The 10,397-nt window shown below is 34.2% G+C and overlaps 1 protein-coding gene and 1 long non-coding RNA gene across 2 annotated transcripts; one reads left to right on the plus strand and one right to left on the minus strand.

The window, feature by feature from the left end:
• Positions 1-1,538: 1,538 nt before the first annotated feature.
• Positions 1,539-10,072, minus strand: batf (basic leucine zipper transcription factor, ATF-like). Its single transcript, XM_043220634.1, has 3 exons — positions 9,765-10,072; positions 7,395-7,499; positions 1,539-2,388 (listed from the first exon to the last, which is right to left on the minus strand). Exons 1-3 carry the CDS (start codon positions 9,828-9,830, stop codon positions 2,185-2,187), a joined length of 375 nt encoding a protein of 124 aa, XP_043076569.1. The 5' UTR covers positions 9,831-10,072; the 3' UTR covers positions 1,539-2,184.
• Positions 4,961-7,742, plus strand: LOC122325564. The gene is made up of 3 exons (XR_006247308.1): positions 4,961-7,123; positions 7,302-7,527; positions 7,620-7,742. It is a non-coding gene; the product is annotated as an uncharacterized LOC122325564 (long non-coding RNA).
• Positions 10,073-10,397: the final 325 nt, after the last annotated feature.

Genomic DNA, 10,397 nt, shown 5'->3' on the forward strand with positions numbered 1-10,397 from the left:
GAACACAAGGCGTCCTCTAGGAGGAAAACCTGTAAATAGGAGACTGCTTTGTAAGCTAATTTTATTTATTCTTTATATAGCCAGGAGAATCCCATTAAAACCTCACAATGTCTTTCAGGGAGACGTGGGGCCTTATTTATAACTGCTGTGCACGCAAAACAGAGCTAAAAAGATGCAAAAGGTGAGAATTAAAAAAACAAACTTGACTGGAAATTTGCCGACCTGCATGCAAACTCTGACCCATGCATACGCACATCTTCCTGGAGTGGATAAAAAAAGGCATTAAATTAAGTCGTTTTGCAGAACTTAAAATAGAAAATATTTTTTTAGCACGAACCATGATGAATGATGTGCTTACGTAATGTGATGTTATGGCGCACATCACTGGATTCGGTGGCCGAGCGGTCCAGTATCCAGACTGAATAAGTCTAATGATAATAGCTATATGATAATAGTCTAAAAATAGCTTACTGTACAACTTCAGTTGATTACATGGAGGTGTTGATGTCATGTGAAGGCATCTCTAAAACATTATGAAAAGTACCGCTATTTGAAGGATAGGCTACAACTTGAAGAAAATGGTAAGATTTAGGCTACACGTTTACTTTTTAAAATACTTTGTTAGTGATGCAGTAAATACAGGCCTATCTGTTTCCACCAAATTAACTAAAATATGTTTACCTTATCAGCAAAACTGCATTTTAATTGTTTAAAACAAATTAAATACTATTTGGTCAGTGAAGGAATGAGATCGACTCTATTCTAATTTATGTTTTACTTGATATATTTATTCTTATACATAACAAGGATATTGGATTAAATTGAATGTATGGCACAAAATGGCATTTATAGTCTGTATTTCATATTTCCCTAATGTCTTATACCTTTGATGATGTGAAACGGTGTCACTTGGATGGGAAATGATATGCAGATCAGGTTATGCATAGTAAAACTAGGTATTGTAAGCTCCGTATATGGTTATTTGGTGGAGGAGTTGGGGTGGGTTTGCACAAGCTTCCCCTAACTGGGATTTATTTTAAGTCTGAAAACTTTTATGTGTATGGAAAATTTTGCTTTTGAGCGTACATACACTTTAAGTACTTTTTAGTTTTATAAATGAGGCCCCTGGTCATGATGAAGGCATATATTGTTGTAGACCTATATTGTTGGATAAAAACAAATTCTACAACAATCAGTTACTATATTTGATTTCACGTAATATTTTCTTCCAGCGCCTTTATGTTTATGATATGGTGTTTTAGGAAAAAATGGCTGGTCAGAATTCATTTACAGTTTATGAATAAAAAATGGAAAAGGGAATAGGAGGAGGACAAGAAAGTGTGGGCTCAGTTTGATATAGATACTGGATAATAGCCTAATTTCTAATCAGAGGTATTTATTTAGATGACCAAACATGCTTTTTGGAAATAAAATATTTCATGCATTATACTTAGGCTAGAACATGAACCAATTACAACATTTTTTCACAATAAATGAAACAGAGATGACAATTTGTTCAAATTCATTAAAAGTCTCTGTGTATTTTACAGTTTTTATTTTGTCCTCAGGTGATCACGGGTACAAATTTTTTCTCCCTCCACATTTGAGATATAGCCTCATACAACTTTAAAATATCCCAAAGGGTTTAGAATAAAAATACTTTTCTAGAATCGTGTATAAAGTACATTCAGAATGTTTGACCAATTCAACATCTTAAATGAGTCATAATAGAAAAACATTCACACATATTATTTGTGAACAGGATAAACAATCATTTTTCTTAGAATCCAGTCATCTCATAAACATTTCACAGAAATAGAATTAAATAAATGATCATATGAATCAGTAGAGTGGTTTCTAATAAAATCTAAATTAAAAACATTCATTGTGTCAGTAGCCGACGTTTAACACTACAGATGCTTGCATTTTACAGACATGAGTTTTTGTTCAAGGAGCTGGGATTATTTTACTTTAGACGAGAAAAAAAACGAAAAATTCTATTCAGATGTCAGTGCCACAAAAATCATTACATCTGCAGCCTTTTTTTTTCTGATATTCAGGAAATGATTGTAAGATCACTTCAGTGCCCTCTGATGACTCTTGTGTGGTTCATGACTCAAATCAAAGTTCATTGACTGTCGCCCACAGGCGGATACCCGGTGGTTCTGCGGCGTCCTCTGCTGGTCAGAGCGGGTAATGAGGCACGCTGATGTGCTGGTGAAAAGCACCATGGTGAGCGCCGTACAGTAGCTCTGTGGACGCACCGCTCAGGCCCGTGCACAGCGGCTCATGGTTGCTCAGGACCGTGGACAGATATTTGGCCTCTTCTGTGAGTCTTTTCACCTCTTTCCTGAGCGCCGCGTTCTCCTTCTCCAAACTCTCACTCTCCTAGAGCACGAACAGAAAAAATACATTTGATGAGCTCCAGAAGTCAGAAGGATTGAGATAAAACACATTTCCTGAAGAATATGTACACTGAAAAAAAAAAAAAAGGCAGGGTGTAACTTAAATTTACTATTAAAAATGGTTATTCATTAACTGGTATAATGTTAATAAATCAACCTATCAAAATCTATCAAAGTTCCTTCATTGAATTTACTATTTTTTTTAGGGAAGTGGTTGCAATCAATTTTTTTTTAGCTACATTTAAGTAAATTAATATTGCTAAAAGTTGATCTACTAAATTTGTTTATTTAAATGTAACTTGATTGAGGCGAAAGTCACATGATGAACCGTAGCTCACCACAATCAGCTTTTTTATATATATATATATATATATATATATATATATATATATATATATATATATATATATATAAATAACACGTTGACCCTGCTAAACCTAACTGATAAGAAAAAACTAAAACTAATATATTTATTTAAAAGAAAAAAATACTATATTTAAAGTGCAACAGCTTTTGATTGTAAATTACAGATTTTTTTTCCACACCCAAAACAGTATTTTACTGTAAAAATTCATGAAATGTCTATTACAGTTTTTCACCATATATATAGATAATTAACAGGTTTTACTGTAGCATTTTCACAGTAATTTTCCGTTGAATCCCCTTTTTTTTTTTACAAAAGTTTTTCACCATATAGAGATAATTAATGGTTTTACTGTAGCATTTTCACAGTAATTTTCCGTTTTTTTTTACCATGTCAAGTACATTCAAAAGGACATGAACTTCAAGTTTTGTCCTCTTGAGGTCCGCCACAAAATAAGTAGCCTACATTAATCATGGCTTTTCCTAATCCTTAGTAATCCCGGCTATTGACTATTCCAGATTTCACACTTTACATTTGTTGAATGTTGAAGTTCCTATTTACATATTTATATGGTCAATAACGTTTATTGGTCAAGTAGGCAAGTAGCTCAGTTTAATTATTCATGTGCTCTGAACAGTCACGGAATGTTTCATACACCCTTATCTTTCATATACTGATGAAAATATCAAACGTTATAAGTAGTTATTAAGGATTTAGTAGTCTTTGCTTTTTGATTAGTAGTCTGTTGCTGACGTTGTAACACATTCTTCTTAACACATTCATGAGGTCAATAACTTGGAATGACCAAACAGGCATAAACCTATTTTTATAACTGCATAATATTTTTTTGTATATTGCAAATTTGTATGAAGTAGTCTATGAATCATTTATAAGGTAAGCACTGGTTTACAATTGGCAGTCTGCTGCCTATACATTTGTAAACATGTTACCGTTCTTCTTTACAGATTTATGAGGTCAATAAAGCTTTTTTATTTCACTGTCAAAGCTTATAAATAATTAAGGAAGTTGCTACTAATTGGTTGCCATCTCAAATTTTAACCTAAGGTTTGTCATATTATGTAAAGTATTAATCAAATGTTAAAAGGCCAAGTCATTTTCATTTGTATCTTACTTTTCACAATGTTTCAAAACAGAAAATAACATCACAGAGCAAAAGGAACCCCCCCTCCACAAATGAAGAAGAATCCAAGAGTCATATGCATTCACATATGTGCATAAATGTTCATAGGTACAATTTTAAATAGATGAAAGCATGCATATACTTTTATCATTATTTTTAGGCGCTGTAGGGGGTCACGATGGTTCCCGCTCAGTGACATCAGCGTCCTGTGTTCTGCAGCTCAACTAGCCGCTCCGCTGCCTTCCAGTCACTCTAGGGTAAAACCCCTCTGACAAGCGTCATTCAACTTTATCTGCCCACGGCACATAGCGACACCTTACCAGAAATGACAGCTGAACACTCCCCTTGACGGCCCACGTTTCTCAGGCAGACCTCAACTAAAAAACACATCATGTCATACGGAGGGAAATTTTAGCTTCCTGTTTATCAAGTATAGCCGCGAAGAGCGAAACCACATACTACACTAAACACAGAACAGTGAGTCTCCCTTACACAGAATGGGTACATGAGTTTCCTCTACAACATATTCAGCTTTGGACTTGTGTTTTTGTTTGTCAGGAGTAGATTTATTATTATTTCATATCTAATATAATTAATTAGATTTAAATTATTTGTAATGTGCAATAAAACAAGAACTAAAAAAAATTAGACAATTGTTAGTGAATTTCACAATTAATCATAAACAAATTGCAAGCAACAAAATGAATTAAATGTGAAACTTTTAAAGCAGATAGACTGAAATGATATTTCTTGTTAAATATACTCCAATAATATTTATTTAACTTCTTTATTCTTTACTTATTACAAAATATCTTTTTCAGTGAAATAACACAGGCCCAAAAAAACCCCCAAAAAACTGAAAGTGCTAGAAAGCTATATTGACATTTAAAAAATATATAGGCCAGGGTTTTTTTGTACAATAACATACCATAAAACTAAAAATAGTTTATAAATAAAATAAAGTAAAATATAAGTATTAGATTAAAAAAAATAACATGGAATGTTATCTTGGCATTTAAACAAACATAAATAAATCAAATTTAATCTAATATAAATGATAAAAAATACAAATGTCAAAACCACTAAACAAAATTACTAAAAATAAAGGGCAATTCAAAATATTAATAAAATACTATAATAATACCAGATGCACATATGACATGCTTAAGTCAAAAGTTCAGGTGTTTACAGATCGGATTATTAAGCATTATTAATACATTACTAGTATTAAGACTCAATATTTCTATCTGCTGATGTGTGACCTATATATGCATTTCTCAAAAACTGTGCAACCTCAAAATCGAAATGATATGTGGTTCCTGGTAAGCGGTATGTGCCTGTCTGGACAGCATTTCCCACTCTGCGTTTAACCGGTTGAATTCAGGGGAACTCACATGAGGTCAGTGTGTGTGTGTGTGTGTTATCAGATCACTGATGCTAAGAACTGCAGCGGGGGCTGTCAGGACTGAGTCTGACAGCAGGTCAACTAGCTAATCAAACGTCTCTTTTCCTGAGAGAAAGCTGCTTATCAGTTTCCTTTGACATCTACGTTCTGTGAATCAGACCCGATCTCATTCTTAAGCACAATCCACAAAGTTGAATCACTCCAGTATACACTCTCCGAAAAAAAGATAAGACTACAAAAGCTGGCTTATTTACCTCTAAATGGTACATTTTAGTAGAATTTGATTTTTAGCGCATGTGCACAGTCAAACGCACAGCCTTTCAATGTTTCATATCTTGCATTAAAGGAGTGCTCAAAACACATGCGCACTGCAAAAATGTATATTTTTTTCAGTGTCTGCGTTTTTTCCCACATTGGTAATAAACTATAGAAACGTCTTTATACTCAAGAGGTGTGTATATCAGAGTAAATCTAGCTGTATATATGGAAGGCCGAAAGGGCCAAAATACTTTAAATGGAATGCGTGATATTTTATTGCATCAATACGCACTGTTCATTCTCGTTAACATGCCTTCAAATTTACGGTTGTACTGTTTTACAAAAGTATACATAGTTATATATTAGTACCTAAAGCAGTGCTCAGCAACTTTGGTCCTGCAGAGTTTAGTTCCACCCCTAAACAAACACATCTGCCCGTATGCTCTTAAAAATAAAGTGGCTTAAAACCATTTTTGAACCATTCGATCAAAGGTTTTTTTAAGAACCATCTCTTTCTTACCTTTGTATGATATGAAAATCTTATTTTGTCAAACAGAAAGGTTTCAATACTCTATATAAGTCTTCTAAAGCCAATAACCGAAGTCTTCATTCAATGATTATCTCTTCTCAGCCGCAGCTTTCAAATGTCATGTTTTCATACACTCATTTTCAAACCGGGTTTGATATCTTGCAGGTCTCATAACGGAACGTGACATGCAAAATTTTCATTTGCCGACACATGAATGAAAATATCTTGTTTTGTGTTCCAGACAGTCACGCAGGTTTGCTATGACATGAAAATTAGCAAAGAACTTTAATTGTTAATTGAACTATCCAAATAAATAAAATAAAGTCAGTTTATTGGCGTTGTTGGTTCCATGAAGAAACTTTAACATCCATGGAACTTGTCAAACGCACAAAATGTTCTATAAAGTCAAAAAAAGTTCTTCAGATGACTAAAATGTTCTTCACACTGACAAATAAAGGCATCTTTTAAGATATGCTCATATAAATTGGAATCAAAAATGTGTTTGCTGTGAAATCCCCCTTTTGAACTTTTATTTTTAGGATCTTTCTTTGTAGCTGATGTAAAGAAGGGCATAACTGCAGTGGATCTGTTCTGTTGAGTTTCTGGAACAGCATGTGCAGCGATCAGAGGAGTGAAAGGACGTGAGTAATACCAAAGGGAAACACCCATATAACAAAGATGCTGAAGGAAAGTGATAGAGAGTTTTGGCTTTGACTAAAAGCCAAATGCGATCCAAACGGTTTGACGACTGTTAGACAGGCGTGTGCTCGAATGTACAGACTGCAGGAACTGAATGCACGCATGCAAAGCATTGCATTTCTGTAAGAACCAGTCATGCAGATTTGAGGGCCGTTGTTGTTGTTTTCTTGATAAATTACAGAGAATTTACGAGGTGCACGGCCGCTCGATTCAGCTGAGCGCTTCACCCACGCAATGTAATTAATGCCAGAATCTGAAGCAAACAAGACCAGAGCCACAACAAGTGTGAAGCACGACAGAAGCCGTGACGCATCACCACATGGTCAGTAAAGCTTCATGTAAATACAGTCAGAGTCGATCAGCATCATGCCTGTAACACAGCTGGATGCAGTGATGCTGGACCCTCTTTTTGGATTTAGCTTCATATTATTCTCAAAATGTTTGCTTGTTCGGTTGTTTTTACTGAAAATGGATTATTTTGTCTCGCTAAACTGTCACAGTTTGCAGCACTAAATAATTCAGGTTTGTGGTTAACGAGAAGATGACCGGGTGTCAGGTGCGTCGTGGATGATGTTTCTGGATGAAGTTCTCACCAGGTGCAGACTGTCGGCTTTCTGCGTTTGTCTCATTCGGCTCTTCTGCGCCGCGATGCGGTTCTTCTCTCTCCTCATCACCTTCCTTACGTCATCCGTCGAACCCTGAAAACCAGCACACACCAGTTTATGTGTACGCCAGCACAAAACTTTCGTGACAACGAATGACATTTGCAATCCTTTTTATGAGACATTTGCTCAGATCCAGTCTTTTTGTCATTCCAGAACACTTTCGGGAGGGTCTCTGACCAGGATGTAGAAGCTGAAGGTCAAGTTCCTCCAGAGCATCTCCATGTATCCCAATCATACAAAATAAAACCAATAGTGTTTTTATTTTTTAGATTTTCAGGCCGTTTTTTATTTATTCTAATTCTAATTCATAATATGTGTATGTGTATGTGTACTGTTTATATTTATATGTAAATATATTGTATTTTACGTAGGTATTTTATGTGTTAAATTGTTTACGTTTATGTAATATTTATATTTTATTTCAATTTATATAAAATACCGAAAGATATTGTGGATTTTAAGTGTTGATTCTACAGCTGAGATGTTTTTTTCATTCTAGTAGCTTAAAGAGCAATACTTTGGTTGAAAGCCTCCTCCATGACTGCATGTTTTTCACATGTTGTGGCAGACAGGTGACATTTTCAAAGAGAGGGCAATCTTTTCCCACAACCCCAGCAGCCCCTGAGCTCTGACGTCCTTTACTGAACCCACAAGAATCAGAGTCAGAGCGACTTTTTCCATATGACAAATTCCCCACAACAAGAGACCCTCCAGAGGTGTGTGAATGTTTTTGACTAGCTGTTTCAGGTTAATTCAGGGAAACTTCTACCGCCAGGCCCAGAAGTTCACAGCTGAGCTACTTCATGATAAATTCATCATTCAGATAAATTCATAATTCAGACATTATGCACTTTTTAGTATTTGCAATGAATCAACCTATATATTGTTATTTTTAGTAGATGAAGTATAATGTCAGTTCACTGAAACAAAGTGTCACAATACTTCATTTTTGAACCTATATATATATATATATATATATATATATATATATATATATATATATATATATATATATATGTGTGTGTGTGTGTGTGTGTGTGTGTGTGTGTGTGTGTATATATATATATATATATATATATATATATATATATGTGTGTGTGTGTGTGTGTGTGTAGCTTGAAAAGTGCCTTTCTTAAATAAATAGTAGTAATAGTTTTGCTAAAGCATTGATGTTCATGTGTGGCTTAAGTGTCCAAACAGTCTTTGTGGCCACTGCTTGTAAATGCACGATACATGGAAAGAAACTGAAGGAGGACTTGCACAGTTCCTATGTCTGAATCATGCTCATGATAAACATCTCTCTAGTCCAGTGAGGTTGGAGAGGATGTAGTGGTCGTTCACTTTCAGCTCGTACAGCCTCGTGCCATCTTAACGGCAGTTTCACAATCACTAACGTCGGTCATATTCTTTCACAGCATGATGCTGTGTACAGCTCTATAGTTAGAGTCAGTTACTCAACGCTTAAACTGATTACCTTCATAAATATTGAAATAGCATGTGAATGGTTCAGTATAGAGGTTAAAATCACCATCAGCCTCATGACTTCCTCTTAGCAGTCTCATAATCTTTCGTGCACACGTGCAAATCTACATAGTGACATTCACACATACTCTGGAAATGCATGCGCAATCTACAAGAAAATAAGTGGATTTAGGTGTTTAGGTGTTATTCATATTTAACTCGTTAATTTTTTATGTTATATTCCATCTGGTTAGACGCATGTTGCATCATCGGTTTCAACATCTATCTAAACCAAATCTAATAACTGGAATGAATAAAATTCAATACAAATAAAGAAGCATGCATGCATGAAGAATACATATATATACACACATACATATTAATAAAAAATATGTGAGAATCCGAAAATAATCCAAATAAATACAACTGTACATTTTGTTTCTTATTAATATTGCATACATTTATGTTAATATTTTACATAAATAGCACAATTAAAATAGTTACAATTTGTAAAATTTTTGTACATTTTTATGTATTTATGTATTTATGTATATAAATATATATATATATATATATATATATATATATATATATATATATATATATATATATATATATATATATATATATATATATATATATATATATATATATAAACAAAAAACTATTATTAAAAAATTAAATGTCTTTTATCTATTTGAATTAATTGATTATTATCTCTTTGAAGTAACTGAACACATTTATTTATATTATTTATCATATATTAACATAAATAAAGCGATGTTTTAAATGCATTTGCAGTAGGTTGGTGAAGTGTGTCTGCATGGTATCTCTTACCTGTTTATTGCCCGGTGAGGGGGATTTGGTATAGCTGGTGTCGTTATTGTCAGAGCCCTGAGCCATGCCACTTCAGTCCCTGTGAAACCTTTGACCTCCTTCAGCGTCTGTCTTCCGCCGGTGTCTTTCTCTCTGCCTGTTTAACTATCTATCTGTCTGTCTCTGTCTGTCTCAGGCTATGTGAGACTGCATGTGTTTAGAAGAGAGATGTGAACTGATCGCGGTCCACTGAAGAATGAGTAGAGACTGCAATACTCACACTCTTTCTTTCTTGCTCTGCTTCACTCCCTCTCTCTCTCTCGCCCTGCCTAATTAGCGATGTGTGATGTGGTCGTAGTTAGAAAACCTCTACTGCACTAGACTGGAAGTCACATGCTTCCTGGAAACTTTGCATAAAGCTTCTTATTTGCAGCAGAGCTGATGAACCTTCACAAACAGGACAGACAGACGGATGGAGTATCACATCTTCTCCATATGAACTGTGTGGCAAAAAGTGATTATAAACTTAAGCAACACTTGAAAATATCTGTTATAAATCATTCAGCTACATATAATTATAAATAATAATTTATATAATTATAAACATAGTTTTCTTATATTATAAACTAGTTTAATTATAAATAATATTTATGT

The sequence above is a fragment of the Puntigrus tetrazona genome, chromosome 20 (genome assembly GCF_018831695.1).
Source record: "Puntigrus tetrazona isolate hp1 chromosome 20, ASM1883169v1, whole genome shotgun sequence".
NCBI lineage: Eukaryota > Metazoa > Chordata > Actinopteri > Cypriniformes > Cyprinidae > Puntigrus > Puntigrus tetrazona.